Source organism: Brassica oleracea, chromosome C4, assembly GCF_000695525.1.
Source record: "Brassica oleracea var. oleracea cultivar TO1000 chromosome C4, BOL, whole genome shotgun sequence".
Lineage (NCBI taxonomy): Eukaryota > Viridiplantae > Streptophyta > Magnoliopsida > Brassicales > Brassicaceae > Brassica > Brassica oleracea.
In genome coordinates, this window is record NC_027751.1 from 12805715 (window position 1) to 12824757 (window position 19043).

General features: G+C 34.7%; 3 protein-coding genes across 3 annotated transcripts in view; 1 reads left to right on the forward strand and 2 right to left on the reverse strand.

The window, feature by feature from the left end:
* Window positions 1-5218: 5218 nt before the first annotated feature.
* On the reverse strand, window positions 5219-7010 carry LOC106338168 (glutathione S-transferase T3-like). The gene is made up of 3 exons (XM_013777204.1): window positions 6915-7010; window positions 6754-6845; window positions 5219-6053 (listed from the first exon to the last, which is right to left on the reverse strand). The coding sequence occupies exons 1-3, from the start codon at window positions 7008-7010 to the stop codon at window positions 5219-5221; spliced, it is 1023 nt and encodes a 340-aa protein (XP_013632658.1).
* Window positions 7011-9370: 2360 nt separating this feature from the next.
* On the forward strand, window positions 9371-10365 carry LOC106337068 (photosystem II reaction center W protein, chloroplastic-like). The gene is made up of 2 exons (XM_013776093.1): window positions 9371-9632; window positions 9930-10365. Exons 1-2 carry the CDS (start codon window positions 9539-9541, stop codon window positions 10235-10237), a joined length of 402 nt encoding a protein of 133 aa, XP_013631547.1. The 5' UTR covers window positions 9371-9538; the 3' UTR covers window positions 10238-10365.
* A 705-nt stretch (window positions 10366-11070) lies between these two features.
* Window positions 11071-19043, reverse strand: part of LOC106338170 (glycine-rich cell wall structural protein 1.0) — a 37262-nt gene continuing 29289 nt past the window's right edge. The window contains exon 3 of the mRNA XM_013777205.1: window positions 11071-11357. Within this exon, the coding sequence (XP_013632659.1) occupies window positions 11098-11357 (260 nt within the window). The 3' untranslated portion in view covers window positions 11071-11097. The remainder of the gene's footprint in view (window positions 11358-19043) is intronic.

Below are 19043 nucleotides of genomic sequence, written 5' to 3' on the forward strand. Positions count from 1 at the left end.
GGTTGTTTCCTTGCACTGCGTTCTAGACTATCTGCCTTTGAGTTCTGTGTCCGTGGTATATGAATGATCTCTGAGCTGTTGAAACTTCTCTTCAAGAACTTTAAGTCTTCCAAATAGCTTGCAAAGGTTGGCCACTCTTCTGGTTCCGAAACCATATTCACCAATTGAGCACAATCCGTTGCAAAAGTAACACAAGACTGTCGAAGATTCCTCATGCATTCCATTGCCCATATGAGAGCCTCTATCACTGTGTGTAGTGGCGACTGACTCGCTCTCGTATTCCTTGCTCCCATTAGTCCTTCGTAACCTTCCAGGGCACTGTACCATCCTTGTCCTGAATATTTATCCTCTGTTTTCCAAGATCCGTCCGTAAAACACCATCGACCTGGTATACTCGGTATCAATGAGTACATGGTAAAATCATAATAGCGCACGCATGGCCGGTTCAATGGTGTCATGGGTCCTGGGGCAAAAAAAAAATTTTAATTTCCAAATTTTAATTTTTCTTTAAAAAATCTGATAGATATATTTTTTTTTTCAAAATACCAAAAGTCTTTTTAAAAATAAATCTATGAATACTTTCATATAAAAAAACTTGCACATTTTTTCTTATTTTTAATATAAAATACATTTATTTTTTTAAAAAAATCGGACCCTTATCTATTAAGAAATAGGGAGATAACGGATTGGGTCCGGGACAGTTGCATCGCTCGCCCCCCTATCTAAGCCGGCACTGAGCACACGATATTCAATAATTCAACACATTGTTACAAGTTAAAGCTTACAATTTAGAGTCACTAAAACTTAGCATACTTAAAACCCTAAACTTATCTTTTAAAATGGATTTGTACCGTTAGATATATCATCTATATAAGTGTAGGAATCTTATTTCACTGCCATAGGACAACTGATATTTGTAAAAAATAATAAGAACATAAATCAAAATTACAATACCGAAATAAAAGAATAAAAAAGAATTGCAGAGTCGAGATGGTTAATCTCTTTCCTTAAATCTTTAAGTCCCCCATAGTGTGACGGTTTCATAGCGCTCAAATTTCCAAGATACAACTACATCATTGTTTCTGTTTACCATCACCAAAAACCAGAATCTATCGAACCTAACTTTATGTTGTACTTTTAGACACAAAAAATAAAAAGAAATAAAGCATCACTATTGTCACTGGGAGAATTGTTTCTTGATTGTGTGAATGTGTGTTTTACAGAATATGACTTGCTTCCCTTTTATAATCAACAAAAAAATGTCCAACACTAAGTCATAAGTGGAGCATTGAATCCCGTCAAATGTCATAAAGAATATTGATTCCTTTTGACCATTTTCATAATGTTAACATTCAAGAAAAGATATTGTAAATTTGACTAAATCAAACACTAGTAACATTTTCTTTAATGGGTTATATTTTATATGAAAACAAACATATAAAATTTTCATGAATAAAATTTAAGTATAAATCCATATTCAAATCCAAATATTCATTGTGAGAGATTTGCTAGGTTTTATATTTAGCCAAATCTAAAGTTTTATAAATTATAAAACAATCACATTGGATCTCCATTTCTCATTTACAACAACTTTTATTTTGACAAGTAGTTACACTACTTCATAGTGTCCACAGTTATTCCGACGAACGTCTTCGCCCGGAATCTTACCGAAAATGTTCTAAAACCATTTCGTCAAAAAACGAGTTCCAACAATAAGTTGTTTACGTCAACGTACAATTCGAGAAAAGGCAATCTATCGTGCTTTTTTTTTTTTTGCATATCTCCTGGCATTGCCATCAGGCCAAGTTGGTTTAGATTTTTATGCAAAGTCAGCTTTATGGATATTGCAGTTTTCTAGGATGTGGACCAAAAACAAATAAGTGCATATTGTTAGGAAAAAAACTCTGATAAAAAACCAGTATGCAGGGCTGTTGGCCTACATATAAATAGGTCTCTAAAATTTATATATAAAACTTTTTTTAACATAAATATAGCCGCAAGCCCTCGAAATCTTAGGGCCGCCCCTGCCAGTATGGGTTGGATACGAAGTAGAGCTGAAAATTATTATCTGGGATCCATTCCGGATCTGTTTCGAAAATAAAAAAATCTAGGATATCTGGATCTCTGGATCTGAGAAGAAGCATGAAATACCATAATACACTTAGTCTTTCGGATATCAAAATATTGGCTAACTACCGCAGTTGAAAAGGATTAATATCTTAAAGTGTTTGGCTACTCGTAGTTTTGATGTTGAATTCATGTTATCAAGTGGATGGGAGAGTTTAGCTCACCATTTGAAATTATTATAAGATGCAATAACGAGAAAAATTAATATGGTAAATGATAAGCTATTTGATTGTGGATTTATTAACAGACACAGATTTTTGGCTTTTATCGAGGTATTAAGAGCACAATTAACCCTAAAAGGTTAATTTTGGTTCTTAATGATTTTTTAGCAATTAATAATAGTTAAGAGGATGTACTTAAGAGACACTTAATTTGTTAGGTCCAATGGGGGTTCTTATTTTTGGGTTCTTAAGAAAAAAAAAATATTAAACTAAAATATTTTTAAAGATAAAATTTATTTATTAAATATAACATATTAAAATAAAACATTTTAAACATTAATTATTAAAAAGAACATTAAAAGTAAGATTAGTAAAATAAACGAGAATAATTTGAAAGAAACATGCGAGCTTAGTTGTTGTCCTGACCACGTCCGAATTTACGCCATACATGTTCAACCAAATCAGTTTTGAGTTGTTCATGCACGTGTTTATCACGAATTCTAGTTCGAACACCCATCATATTGCCGATATTTGTAGGGATATCAATAGAGAATGTGGGATCGACATGTGAACTTCCGGTGTCTTCTCCTTGTTGAAACTCTGAAACATCATATTGAGTGAATCCATCTCGTTCGTCTCCTACTATCATGTTATGGAGTATGATACATGCCCTAATTATCTTCCCAATTTCGCCTTTATCCCAAAAAAGTGCTGGATTTTTAACAATGGCAAAGCGAGCTTGCAAGACTCTAAAAGCACGCTCAACATCTTTTAGGACAGCTTCTTGGTATTGAGAAAATAAAACCGCTTTCGGCCCTTGTGGTATTGAATTGATTGGATAAAAGTTGCCCATTTCGGATAAATACCGTCGGTGAGATAGTAAGCCATATGATACTCTCTTCCATTGATAGAGAAGGTGACTTGCGGAGCTTGACCTTTTATTATGTCATCAAAAACAGGTGAGCGATCAAGAACATTGATATCATTTAAGGTACCTGGAGGTCCAAAAAACGCATGCCATATCCATAGATCATACGATGCAACCGCCTCTAAAACGATTGTGGGTTTTCCCGAACCACGTGTATATTGACCTTTACAAGAGGTGGGACAATTCTTCCACTCCCAATGCATACAATCGATGCTTCCTATCATCCCAGGGAATCCACGATGCTCACTAATATCAAGGAGACGTTGAAGATCAGCCGGTGTTGGTCTTCTTAGGTACTCCTCGCCGAATAAATATATTATGCTTTCAACAAAATGTTCCACACATGACCGTGTAGTAGTTTCACCTAGTCGGAGGTATTCGTCAACAGCATCAGCCGCAGTCCCATATGCCAAGACACGAATGGCCGCTGTACACTTCTGAAGTGGAGAGAGACTAAGCCTTTCGAGAGCATCCGTCTTTTGTTGAAAGAATTCAACTTCATTGGAGAGTCGTTCAACAATATGCATGAACAACGGCCTGTTCATTCTAAATCGTCGCCGGAACATTTTTTGCTGAAAGAATTCAACTTCATTGGAGAGTCGTTCAACAATATGCATGAACAAAGTAATCAGTCCGTCCTTGCTTGCTAGTCGAGCAACCTAAGTCGTATGTTCTCTAAAGCTAACCAGCATTTCTCTGCCATATTGGCCTGTTCATTCTAAATCGTCGCCGGAACATATTTGCGGAATACGTTGGAGTTTCACTGAAATAATCAATCCATAAACGAATATGCCCTTCTTCACGATTTCTTTCGATATAAGCTCTTTTTTTCTTTGTTTCTTTGCTTTTTCTTGATGACCATAATTTATGGTAAGATTCTCGAAAGTTTGATCAAATTGTTGATCCAAATATTGATCAAATTGTTGGTCAACATATTGATCAAATGCATCATCAAAACTTTGATCATCCAATCCATCAAACAGATTTTGAGAAGAAGATGCCATATGGAAAGGAAAAACTTTTTTTTTTAAATGTTTGGAACAAGAGAATAGAGGAGAGAATTGTGGGGAATGTTTTAATTGATCTAATGTTTTATTTGATCAATTGTTTCTCGAATCCAAACTGAGAATAAAGAGTTGTGTTTGTTGAGAGAGGAAGAAGAGATGAAGAGTTGTGTTCTCAAGAATAAAAATTTTGCCTTAATTTATAGAAGAAAACCAATAATACAAACATAGAAGACAAATTATTAAACATGTCTACATAAGTCTTGTGACCTGACATAGCATCCGTGACACAATAACACAAAGAGAAAACATACAAACATACATGTCTTGTGACCTGACTATAAGCATCCGTGACACTAGAACACAAAGAACACAAAGACAAAACACAAACACACATGACCCGTGACACAACACCACATTATTTGACCTCCTCTCTCAGCTTCTTCTCTTCCTCTTCTTACCATCAACCTTAGAGGATTGTCCTTCTTCTAGCTTGATTCCCAACTTCATGGCTTTGAACTTCTTCTCTCTCAGCTTCTTCTCTTCCTCATGCATCCTTTGCAGCAGCCTTCTGAACTCAGGTTCAAGGTCATCTTCCGATTCCTCCACCCTAATCAAATAGCCCATATTTCTCATGTATTCTTCGCTTGATAACTCCACCATATCAGCTTCTTCTTCATCTGATATCTCCACTACTTCTACTTCACTTGGTGTGACATCCGCAACATCATCATCCGTGTCTTCTTGTGGGAGAGGTGGTGGTATCATACCTCTCGCTGAGAGGCCACAAAAAATCGGCTTTCTTTGCTGGTGGTGTGTGACTTGTTCCCATGAAAAACCAAAACAAAACAAAACAGAAACGCATTAGAACATTGATCACAAAGACTGATAACATAAACACAAGATTGATAACATTGATCAGAAATACTACTTATAACACACATGAAATACTTATATTACACATCAACTACTTATATAACACATCAAGACAAAGAAGATTACATTGACAACATTTCGGTTATCAGTTTGTTCTTAAGCGCCACTTCTAATTCAGTAAGTGGCTCTTTTTTTGCAATCAAACTGTCAAGCAGCTTCTTGTTGCTAAGCTTATCCTTGAAAGCTAAGTCCTTGGTCCTCATCTCCCACATATCCTTAAACCCTTGCGGAATCTTCACTTCTTCTCCCACTGGTCTTTTAGCCTTCGCCTTTGCAGCCTTAACACCAATAGGCCTATCCATTGCTTCAACCTCCCCATTAACACTGGGCATAGATGCTGATGACTGAAAAGATTGTTCTTCCCCCACCCTCTTTCTTTTCGAACCTGAGCTCTGTTGACTACTTCTTTGAGTCCCACACCATTTCTGATCATTCCTAAGCTCTCTCCACGCATGTTCCAATGAGAACTTCACCTTGTAATCGTTGAAGAATATCTCATGTGCAGCCTTCAAAACCGCATCTTCATTCTGGCCACTGGTCCTCTGTTTTGTTGCAGCTTCAAATGACCCCACAAACTTGCAGACACCTTCATTTATCTTCCCCCACCTTTGCTTACAGTGGGTCTGCTCTCTTGGAGCCAAACCAACCACCTTGGGACTTGCGTTATAGTAAGCCGTAATCCTCTTCCAAAAGGTTTCTGCCTTTTGCTCATTTCCAACTAGTGGATCTTTGGAGTTGTTCAACCATGCACTGATGAGGACCAGGTCTTTAGCTATTGACCACTTGCACCTTTGCTTACGGTCCTCACCAGTTTTTGCACTTGAAGCAGATCCTCCAACGTCTGGAGAAGGTGAAAAACTCAGAAACTGAGTTCGATATTCATTGTTAGGGAGTTGACTGTTTAGTAAGTTTAAAAAGCTAGAGGACTGGCTTTGATTAGGATTCATACCGAGAAGAAGAAGTTGAGAAGAAAGATGAAGGAGATGATAAGATAGAGAAGGAGGAAAGTGTGTTTATAGATGGCAGAGAAGGAAGAGAGGATGCATTCATGACAACCAATAAACAAAAACGTGTTGACATTTATCTACTACTTTCATCACATTAAGCGTTAATCAATTGTAGCTATCCATCACTTCTATTAATCACACAACCATATCCTAACTCTAACCAACTCATTAATTACAGTCGGTTCAATTCTAACCACAACCTAAATCAATTCTAGTAAGGAGAACCAGTTAAGAGTAACCTTATTTTGCAGTGAACTCCTGAGCTAGATGAACCTTTGCTCGATGAACTTTGATCCTTCTATCTGACAACAGAAAGACATAAACAAAAAATGATTCAGACCATAATCCAACAGAAAGACATAATCAAAAGCGAAAACAAATCAAAGAACATACACAGAGCAATGATCGAAACATAGCAAATCAACTTTGATCCATCCGTATTAATTGAAACAAAATTAAAACCCAAGAACAAACAGAACATATCCAGAGATCAAACACATCAAAATTTTGATTTCAGGTGAAACAAACAGAACCAACAAACTACAATAATCAATCACATGCATAATGAAACAACAGAACAACCGGTTTACCTTTCGATTTGAGGTGAGAGCTTCGATTTGAGCCATCGAGGAAAAGCTTCGAGGAGAAGAACCACCAAGAGACAGAACCAACAAACAACAAACTACATAGAAAAACAACAGATCATACCTAATTGAACACATGCATAGTCAACAACACAACAACCGCTTACCTTTCGATTTCGAAAGAGCCACCGAGAGAGAGCTCTGTCGCCTCCAGGAGAACCACCGAGGGAGAGGTCGCCAACAAGAGCCACCGAAAGAGACATCGCCGATGAGAGATACCGACGGAGACGTCGCCGATGAGAGACACCGAAGGAGACAAAATCGCCTTTCGTCGAGAGAGTTTCGAGAGAGAGATGATCGAGATAGAGAGATAGAGATGATCGAGAGAGATGCGTAACCGATTGCTTCGTCCTCTCATTTGTTGACACCTGTTACTAAGAGGCGGGCCTTCGGCACCTCCCGCAAGAGGCGAGTCTTGGGCTTATGTGTTTTGTTAATTTTTTTTTAATTGGGTTTGGGGGGAAGAGTTGGGCTAAGAGTCAGCGATAATGCTGCTCTAAGTATCATCTCTAAGAACTTACTAGCCAAGGTTGTGATCTTTAAATCTTCGTATGAATTGTTAATCATTGTTATGACTCTTAAAACACGTCACTGAAAGAATATTTGAAATCTTTAAATCACGATTTTTATATTTAAATATGTTCTTTCAGTTTCATTTAAGATACATGCAGAATTACCATTGGCATGCGTAGCCTTACATAATTTGATTGGTAAACATTATCGATCAGATAAATTCTCTGTTGAAGATCCCGGTGACAATGCAAAAAATATGAAAGCCAACAATGCAAGAGATGATTTTGAAAAATTAATATTATTTTTTTTTAAAAAGAGGGTGAAAACATGGAAAGATGAAACTACCTATAATAGCATCATTTTAAGTTACAAGGCTGATTTCAATTTATTTATTTGCAAAAATATGATAATAATTTTTTATTATTGATTTATAATTACAATGAACTCCATTAAAATTCGGTATAAAATGAATATATTACAACCAAATCTATTTTTTTTAAACACTTGTATTATAATATCAAAAGAAACATGAAGTCAAAATATAAAAGAAACAGGGGAGAGGAAACAGAGGATACAGAGAAAACTACTAGAACAAATCTTTCAGCCAAAGAGGGGAACCCCTTGCTATGTAGGAATGAAACTTATTTTCCTTGACAACACTATTAGCAATTCGGAAGGCTGCAGTAAGGGCTTGTCGTGACTGAGTTTCTACTCGCCAACACAAAAAATTGTTAAGCATAGAAGATAGCTTCTGGGAGTAGAATTTTAAGGTCGGCCATGCAGCAGGCTTGGATATAGCGCCTACTAGAGAATGGTCTTCACTGGAGAAGATAATATTGTCAAAATGGAGGGAATTGATACTTTCAATTGCCCAACTCAAGCTTTCAAAAGAGCCATCGGTTTTGCTAAGAATATTGTTGAAAGATCTTCTCCCATGAAGTAAAACTGATCCATTTGAGTTCCTAAGAATCCAAGACGCTCCACATTCAGACCTACTTTTGTTCCAGACAGAACCAATATCACATTTCAACCAAGTAGCAGGTGATGGCTTCCATCCAAAAATAATTATTTTCTTCATTTCTAGATCAATTGCTTTCTCTTGATCTTCCAAATTTTCTAGATCAATTACAACCAAATCTATTAAATTACATCTTATTTTTCAAAAGAATTCAATCGAATCTATTAAAATACTTATAGTTACAATTCCATAAAATTCAATTGAATTCATTGTTTCAATAACTGTCATTCGGTTCGGTTGAATTATTTTCTTCTTTGTCAATGTTATATAATTTGCCTCAGGAAAAATTTCATAAAAATATCTCAACTAAATTTTATTAAACTTTTTAATACCCAAACATTTTTGCTATCCAGTTTAATACCCAAACTAATTAATTTGCTCATTTTAATACATTTAATTTAAAAATTGTGTACATTTTAATACCCAAATTATGCTCATTTTAATAATAAGTTTCAAACTAAATTTAGAAAATCTCTATTATTCAAAAAAAAATTTGTAAAAACTTTAAATTTATTTAAAAATTTAAGAATAAAAGTAACTAAATTTTGGACAATCTTAATATTATAATATTTGTTTTGTTTTAATTTCAAATTTAGTTTGTTCAGAATTAATATTTTATAAAATTTTAAAATATTCTCCAAAAGTTAGTTACTTTTATTCTTAAAATTAAAAATAAAATTAATATTATCCAAAAGTTAGTTACTATTGAAATGAGCACCGCTTAAAAAATAAATGTATTAAAATAAGAAAAATATTTAGTTTATGTACTACATTGGGTAGCAAAAAAAAAAGTATTAGAAAGTTTAACGAAATTTAGTTGATGTATTTTTATGCAATTTTCTCTTAGCTTCATTTTTTACACAACACAATTTTTCAGAGCTTAATTTCAAATTTAGTTAACCGCAACAACAGTGTTGGATGCAATTTTATGTAAACTTTTTTTTTGAGCAACTATTTTATGTAAACTTATATATAATCCACATCAGTAGAGAAGAGGGAATGAGATTAAATATGACACGTGGGGCGAGACCATTGGTGGAGAATGGATAGAACCATATCCAAGCTAGATGGTTTGTATTGGTTCTGAGAGATTTTTCTCCACCACTGGTTTAGTTGTTGTGCTCGATTCAAAAAGCCAACACAAGCAAAACAATTAAAGGTTGTGTAGTTGTTGTAAGCAAAAAAGAGAGATAGAGAGAAATGGCTAGCTTCACCGCCTCCGCTTCCACCGTCTCGGTCGCTCGTCCTGCTCTCCTTCTCAAGCCCACCGTCGCCGTCTCTGCTCCTGTTCTTGGTAAAGTTCTTTCCCTTGTCTCTTCCTCTATCTTAGATCTCACCTTAATTATACTAGAAACTCAATCTGGTCACATGCAAAGCGAAGATCTCTTGGTTTGCTTTATATGTTCCTTGTGTGGTTCATCTTTAGTAGTTTGGTGGAGAGTCAACATGATTTCAAGAAAACCATTTTGATCTAAAAGTTCTTGTTGTGAATGAATGTGTGATTTAAAAATATATAGACCGGAGCTTGCAAGAACCATTTTGGAAGTCACTGGTTTAGAGTTGTGAACTTGTTTTTATTATTTTTGCTCAGGTTTGCCTCCAATGAGTAAGAGGAAGGGAGGAGTGAAGTGCTCGATGGAGACCAAGCAAGGAAACGTCTCAGCCGTGGGAGCTGGAGTTTCTGCGGCGGCTACAGCAGCTTTGACAGCTGTGATGAGCAGCCCGGCTATGGCTTTGGTGGACGACAGGATGTCAACTGAGGGAACCGGCTTGCCCTTTGGACTTAGCAACAACCTCTTGGGATGGATTCTTTTGGGAGTGTTTGGTTTGATCTGGACTTTCTACTTTACCTACACTTCTTCTCTGGACGAGGATGAAGAATCTGGTCTTTCACTCTAAACATGAACTGTATATGTTCTTCATCAGTGTCATCTCTCTCCTTTTCCATTTTCGTGTGAGGACATGAACCAAACAGTGTTATTCTGGTTACTTGTAATTTAAGCAAACACCAAAAAAAAACTATTTTTATTTACTACCTCTTTTCCAAAAGGAAAAAGTTACGTGCGATCACTGTATACTTATTTGTAAGAGACTATTTGTTGGACTTATTGCATAACACAGGCAATATGCATTGATTGCCTGGTTGTAAAGACTATTTGTTGGACTTATTGCATAACACAGGCAATATGCATTGATTGCCTGGTTGTAAAGACTATTTGTTGGACTTATTGCATAACACAGGCAATATGCATTGATTGCCTGGTTGTAAAGACTATTTGTTGGACTTATTGCATAACACAGGCAATATGCATTGATTGCCTGGTTGTAAAGACTATTTGTTGGACTTATTGCATAACACAGGCAATATGCATTGATTGCCTGGTTGTAAAGACTATTTGTTGGACTTATTGCATAACACAGGCAATATGCATTGATTGCCTGGTTGTAAAGACTATTTGTTGGACTTATTGCATAACACAGGCAATATGCATTGATTGCCTGGTTGTAAAGACTATTTGTTGGACTTATTGCATAACACAGGCAATATGTGTTGATTGATTCTACGTATGTCAATATTTTTAATTTAATTAGTACCACTATTACTGATATTAATCAAAAAAGCTACGAATCATATAAGTAAGAGACAGGAGGAATGGAGAAAATGAAGTAGAAACTCTTATTTTATTTGATCATAAGATAATTTATTCGGTAATAATAACCATCTTCAATGCATAAATAGTGAAATAAACAGACCAAGGTCACTTGCTCCCCTGTCCACTGCCATGCAGATTATCAAAGTAACCTTTAGGATCACTCTCAAAGTTATCTCTTGAAATGTAAGAAGAACCATTGCTCCCCGGAGCCACCATGTAGCCTCCGCCACTACCGCCACCACTTTTCCCTCCCCCACCGCCACCACCACCGCTCCTACCTCCTCCACTACCGCCACCACCACCACCACCTTTCCCTCCACCACCACCACCACCGCCACCACCTTTCCCTCCACCACCGCTACCGCCTTTTCCTCGCATTCTTTAATTCTTGATTAGATGACTATGAGATTTTTAAAATTTGTGTGTGAATGAAAGTGGAAAGTGTAGATGGGAGTATTTATAAGAGGGATTTTTTTTCAATTGGATGGTCCAACCAGTCTTCCCAATATACAATTAATTATAGTCGTTGCATTGTTAATTGATCCAAACACAATCGCCTAGTAAAAGTAAATAGTATCAACTCGTAAAGGAAGAAAACCATGTTTTTCTTCCATTTAAACGTTATGGTAGCAATATAAACGTTGACTATGATGTTTTGATACTTACCGATGATTCACTGTAGCATAGCGGCTAAACCCTTCGGAATGAGAACGTTTTTTGTTTTTGTTATCGTCATTGCGCATGTTTTTTTGCCCCTGTGAAATTTAAGCATAATATTGTTATGCTGTTTGTCATGAAATCTAGCAAGTGCATGATGCTTGTCTTGTGTTTGTGTATGCTTGTGGGAATCGGAATTCACACAGTCGATTTTAATGAATAAATATGAAATATGAAGGAAAACCAAGAAAATTCGATTTTCTCTGAAGGTCCGAATTCTCTGCGTAATCATTTTTAGAGCGTAAAACGATAGATAACAAGATAAAGATAAATAGTCGCTCGGAGGCGTTTTATTAATGAAATAGTATGAATACATGACTTCTCCGAGAGGAGTAGAGATATGCTAACTAGACAAAAGCAGAACATAAAGGCGGCAAAACGTTCTAAGCCTTGCCTTGCTAGTCTAACCACCTAAGTTCTAAGTTTCCTAAGCTAGCAGGAGTTCTCTAAGTCTAAATTCTCGGATCCCTTTTCTTCTGCTTCAACTCTCCTTATACAGTTGTTTTCGGTCTTTGTAGTTATCCTCGAATCATGATATTTATCTTCGGAAACTTAACGTTTATCCTACTTCCGCGAGTTAGGATAAACCGTCATAACTCCCATTAGGCTCGGGTCCCTTCTAAATCGTAGATTAGCTCTAGACACGTTTAGATCCTCTCGGGCCGTTTTTCAGAAATGGGTATCTTTACCAACGGCTTTAATTTTGTCGTTTTAATTTCAAAATTGGATGATTCTCTCTTCTTACTTGGTTAGTAATATGAACTTCAAGTACATATTTTCAGTTTTTATTTGTTTTGTATTTTTGTAACCTTTAAAGAACGGTTTGTATTTCATCACGAATTGGATTCGAACCAATCAAGCTAACTTGTCCATTGTATGTCAAATATTACTTGATCACTGATCAGTTTAGAGCCTATTGGTTTCTTCCGTATGATGTCTTTCGGCCCATTTTGATTGAATTCCACTTTAGGAACAACAACTTACTTTAAATTTCATTGTTCTAGCTTAAAATTAAATACTAGCAATTAGAAATAGATTAGTTCATGTTTCTTATATCACTATAGGTTTCATCTCACCTCGAGGTGAGATTCCTAATACATTCATTGATCTACGTTTAGTTAGAGGGGTTTTCGCAAAATTGACTCAAAACATGAAGTTAACCACAAAACTGACCTATGTTCTTTTTTGGATTTTTTTTTTGTCTTATTCACCCCACAAGTTCAAATTATTTACGAAAATGCCATTAATTTTTTTTTCTTTTTCGAAATGACATTTTTACTCTCTCAACCTCATCATCTTCATGTATTTACGAGATTGTCATTCCCATCAATACATCAACCACCATAAACAACCAATTTGAAGCTCTTAATGCACCTCAAATCGATTTACACTTCTTCTTTCTCAATTCTTATCAACTAAAAACAACATTTCTTTCACTTTCTCTCCATATTCATCCAAAAAAATCCCAAAATTTTGATTCTAAATTTTTTATGGTTCATAGAGCCATCAAAGCATTCTTGGTGAGTCACTTTTGTTTGAGATTCTGGATGCTTGGAAAAGACTTATGTGTGCTAAACAAGTTATCTCACTGCTTGAAACTATGAAATTGTGATTTTTTCCTGATCTGTTCGTCCAGACGACTTACAGGTAAGTCTTCTGGCTGTAGACGACTTACCTGTAAGTCGTCTCGGGAAAATGGGTTAGTTTCGCATTTGACCGGAATGTGTCAGAAATTTGACTTTTGCTGGACGACTTACAATTTAGTCGTCCAGTAGAAAATTATAAATTAATATTTTTTTTTTCTAGACGACTTACATGTAAGTCGTCTTAGGTTAGTTTTGCAATTGAAATATTAAAAAAAAAAATTTCTAGATGACTTACACGGAAGTCGTCCGTCCGACGACTTACATGTAAGTCGTCCAGGATTTTATTCCGAGATTCTGGTCAAACCTTGCTTATCTTAGACGACTTACAAGTTAGTCATCAACTAAGCTTTAACACTTTTATTCTGTTATTATGGTTTGCAGTATTACAGGTTATGTGTTTTCAACAATTAAAAGTTATGTCTCTTTATATTGAAAAGTTGTGACTCTTCGTATAAGTATTATTTCAAAAAGAACGATCTTTAAATTAAAAAGATGTCACTTCAATTTCGTTTTGAAAATCTATAAATAGGCTATATCCATGCCTTCTGGTCAACTTTTTTGAACACAACACCATGGAAGAAGTTGCAGCCGGAAGGAGACTCTACTTGAGAGAAAACAAACGGTCACATATATGAACCGACACCTATCAACGGTAACCAACTTTGTCACCGGAAATTCTGAACATGATTTTTCAACCATGTAGAAGACTACACATGCCCATTCCCTTGAGAGACTAGACAACGTCATCATCACAAAGCCATCTCCTTTGCCGCCTAATGAAAACCACATCAATACAAACACCCAAAAAGTGAATGTAGTCACGGCAATATACTTTATTTTCATGATATGACGTGTTAAAATCAGCCAAACCATCATAAAATGGAGACAGAATATATCATATTCTAGAAGAGAATTGATGACAAAAGAACTTAGAATAAAACAGGAACATGTAATCGAAAGGGGTGGGGTGCCACCGACGCCGGCAGAAACAAAACGGTATGAACGGAAGTTGTAAGGATGGCTTGAAAAGTCGCACGTTGGTCTTGAGAGAAATAGACGTCTGTTCTAAAAAGATTTGTTTAAAATTTAAAAAATTAGTTATAATATCTTAATAATTGTATTTCTACAATTATTAGTTAGAAGAGTCATGTCTTCTAGTTATAAGATACTAGGGTTAAACCCGTCCTACAACGGAGTGTAAATAAAAAAAACATTATGAACACATCTTAAATTTGATGAAAAAACAATCATATGCAAGCGTGGATAAACTTCATGTGAACTAATAGAGATAATGTGAGGTTATAGTTCAAAAATATGATATCTATAATAGTGTTAAGTATAAAGATAGGATCTCCTCCACTCAAATAAAATGGTTGAAAGTTTGTGTTTTAATTCTAAAAGTTGTATCATTTGAAAATAAGTTGTCAATTTATATTTGCGTGTTTTCAAAATGTCATTTTTCAAAGTATTAGTTTAAAAAGTTGTGTATTTTCATCAAAATGATATATTGGTTTCCATAAATTGTTAAATATTCCAAAAAGTGTAATTGTACAGTTATTTGTTTCAAGAGTTGTGTATTAGTGTGTAAAGAACCGTGTCTTTCCATTATAAAATAAAAATTAGTTTTTTTTAAAAAATAGCTGAGGTATCAGTTATTTTTTTTAACTAATGTGTCTATTTAAATTATATTGTATAGGTATCTTTTAAAATAATTACCCATAAATTAAAAAGATGTAATTATTCATATACATCTTTGAAAAGTTTTTAAAATAGTTAATGTGTCTTTCTATAATAAAAGTGTTTTTTTAACTAATGTGTCTATTCAAAATATATTTTAAAAGTATCTTTTTAGAATAACTATCTATAAATTGAAAGATGTGAATATTCAACAACAAAAAACATTTTGTTGTTCATGTATATATGATTTCTGTAATCACCTTAACGACGACAACATGGTTTGCGTAATTACCAGATTCGTATAAAACTCTTTGCTAGCAACCATATTATCCACGACAATACTCTTCAATACTCCTTTTTACTGTAATGTTTTCTGCGCAGACAAATTCATGCCGTTGATGAAGTAAATATTGAAATTTCACCTTCAATAATATATTTTAAAATTCAGATGTTTAACAAAGAATCATTATACGTTTTTTTTGTAAATTTAGAATCACTAGAGGTTATATAATTTTTTTAACAAATAAATGCTTTTACTGAATCGTGAAAAAATTAATGTTAAGTTTCTATTTTAGATTTGGGACAATTTGCTGAATATTCATAAGAGACATAGAAATGAAGAATATACATATTCTACAGTGTCATCCTTTCGATGTGACGAGTTATGTCCGAAAGTGACGATTTTTTCCTTTAAAACGCGTGCGCGTGGAAAATAAATGCGAGGTGAAAAGAAAAGGAAAGCAATAGACTATACTATATTTAATGTAGTATGGTTACATTATCAAACACACAAACGACCTCTAGTTACAATATGTTTATACTCTCCTATGTGTTGTTACATAAACTCCAAGTGGTGTACCGTAGTTTTGTGAGAAAGGAAAACATATCCAATATGGAAGCAGATGAAGAAATATGCTTTAGGCGACCTAGAAATAAATAAATTGTTGCAAAGTGCATTTATAAGCTATATTATATTACAAACGTTATACTATTGTAGTTGTTATAAGCCATGTAAATCATAAGGTATAGGAGAATCTACGATTTGCGGAGGAGTTGGTGTCACTGTCGTCGAAGTTGTCCATCTTTTCAAATTATGAAACTTATTATATCATATCTTATACTAACCACATTGTATATTTAGATGATATAGTCTTTGTTTTACTGGTTCACAGTGTTTAACACCTTCTTAGCCATTGTCAATTTTCAGTAATATAGTATTTGGTATGTAATTACTTGTAATTGCTTAGTCTTAATCAATAAATAAAAACCAACTAATTCATAAAATGATAGACCCAAACCATAGACCCAAACGGAGCTACCTAAACGCCTTCTTAACCCAAACCATAGACCCAAACAGAGCTACCTAAACCCTAAACCCCCCTAAACCCAAATTCTAAACTCTAAACCCAAACCGTAAACTCTTAACCCAAACCATAAACTCAAATTGTAAAACCAAACCATCGCCCATAACGGAGCTACCTAAACCCTAACCTTGAAGGTCTAAACCCTAAACCCAAACCGTAGACCCTAAACCCAAACCCTAAACCCAAAACCCCCTTAAACCCAAATTCTAAACCCAAAACCCCCTTAAACCCAAATTCTAAACCCTAAACCCAAACTGTAAACCCTTAACCCAAACCCTAAACCCACATTGTAAAACCAAACCATCGCCCATAACGGAGCTACCTAAACCCTAACCTTGAAGGTCTAAAATATACTATATTTCATTTAGAATAGTATGACAATTGATGATAATTACTATATTGATGAATGGGAAAAAGAGGAAAATGGAGAGGTGAGGAGCAGGAGGGGAGGAGGAGGAAGGAGGAAAGATAGAAGTATGGAGGAAAGGAAGGAAGAATGGAGAGAAAGACCGGGGAAGGGAGGGGAGGGGGGAAAGAGTAGGAGAGAGTGTAAGAGTGAAAGCGACATAGGAGGAAACTATACTATTTTGATGAATAGATTAGTATACTATAATGTAATGTTTATTCAAATATTGTATGAAAGCTATATAAACTGTCAATACAAACATGTATGTGAATCTCCATTAACTTAGAGCATTCATTCAACACAATAGAAAAATAAGAGGCGAAGGAGATACAATTTGTCAAAGAGAAAGAGGAGAATTGTAACATACTATACTGCGATTATAAAATAGAATAAAATATATTACACAAAATTATTGTTCATCTTCACTAGTTCAATCCATCATCTGATTCTTGATCTTCTTAAACCCATTAAAACTGGATCAAGCAAAAAAAAATAAACGGTGGTTCCAATGTAAGTGGAGCATACTATACTGTACTTGAAAATTAGTATGGGCATTGTTCTTCATATTCTTAAAGATATTGATTCACATATTTATCTCACGGTAACTGAAATTGTTGCTTGACCCCTTGATTATATTCAATCATACCAAATTTACCGAGATTCAGCTGGTTCCTCGGTAGTCGTGCCGTCAAGAACTTTTGATTTCTATTGCAATCCTGAAAGTGATTCTCCTATTTCTACGAACATTCTGTAATTGTCGCTCTCTGATGTACCTCTTTTCTGTTCTCCAGCTGCTGCTCAAAATCTTTTTTTCTATTAGTTTCATGAAGCAAAACACAAAAATACATTTGTTTCTTTTCACGCGCAGTTAAGGCCATCATTGTCCAATTTCACAATAATATGTATTATATCGTAGCCTAAACGTTGTTATGTGTATATTCTTAATTTTTGATATATCATGGACATGGCCCCTAATTCCCCTTTAGATTTTCGTATTTAATGCTTATAACTATCATGAGGAGTTATATATATTTAAGCAAATGATTATAATATTTTATATGAATCATTACGATAATTAGATGAACAATTGCAACTTTATAAATGAAACAATGCAACTATTGATGCTTGCAATTATTGGTGATTAACCATTTTGATTATAACAACCTTTGGTAAAAAAAACTATTCTATCTATTGCTTATGCCTTTTCATTCTAAATATATTATAGATAAAAGTTTAGATACTTACCTTACAAACAGAAAAGTTATATTAATTATATTAGTTATTTTTAGTAGTTAATCTATAAATAATAGTATATATTACTTAACTTGTTAAATCTCAAATATTTATCACCAAAAGGTGCATCTAATAGTTATAAAGATTGATATGAAAAGTTGTGTTTGTTGTTTATGTGTATTCATTATATATATATATATATATATATATGGTAAAGTAATGAAAGTAGTCAGGAAATATGGTAAACCTTCAGGTCAATGTATTAACTTTGACAAATCTTCCTTACTTTTTGGTAAGAGGATTAATGTAGCTACTAGGCAAGAGATTAAAGATGTCCTTGGAATACATAATGATGGTGGGATGGATAAATATTTGGGAATTCCAGAGGATATTAGTGGCTCCAAATGCAAACTCTTTACATTTCTAAAAGATAACCTGATGCATAGGGTAAATGGTTGGACTGGTAGATGGCTCTCAAAAGGACGAAGGGAGGTAATGATCAAATCCATTTTGCTCGCTCTGCCAACCTTGGAGATTTTTGAAAACCTTGCTAGTGCCATTGCACAATTTTGGTGGAGCTCGAACCCACCAAAAAGAGGTGTACACTGGGCAAAATGGAAAAATATTTGTTTACCTAAAAAAGAGGGTGGGATTGGATTCCGCTTAATTCACACTACAAGAAAACACATGCTTAGCGAGGAAAAACAATCCTCGTAAATTTACGACGATTTTACGAGAAACTTACGTGGAAAACTAATGTCATCGTTATTTCCTCGTAAAATAACGACAAAAGCGTTTCGTCGTAAAGTGGATGTAACTTGACGAGTATTTTACGAGGAAATACTATTTCCTCGTAAATACGACGTAAACTTCGTGTGTTATTTACGAGGAAATAATTTACGTGTATTTAGCGAGGAAATTTTGAATCCACCAACTTTGTAGGTGTTACACGTTTTTTTTTGCCACCTAATTAATTTTCGTCGTAAATTCATAGGAAAATTACAACTA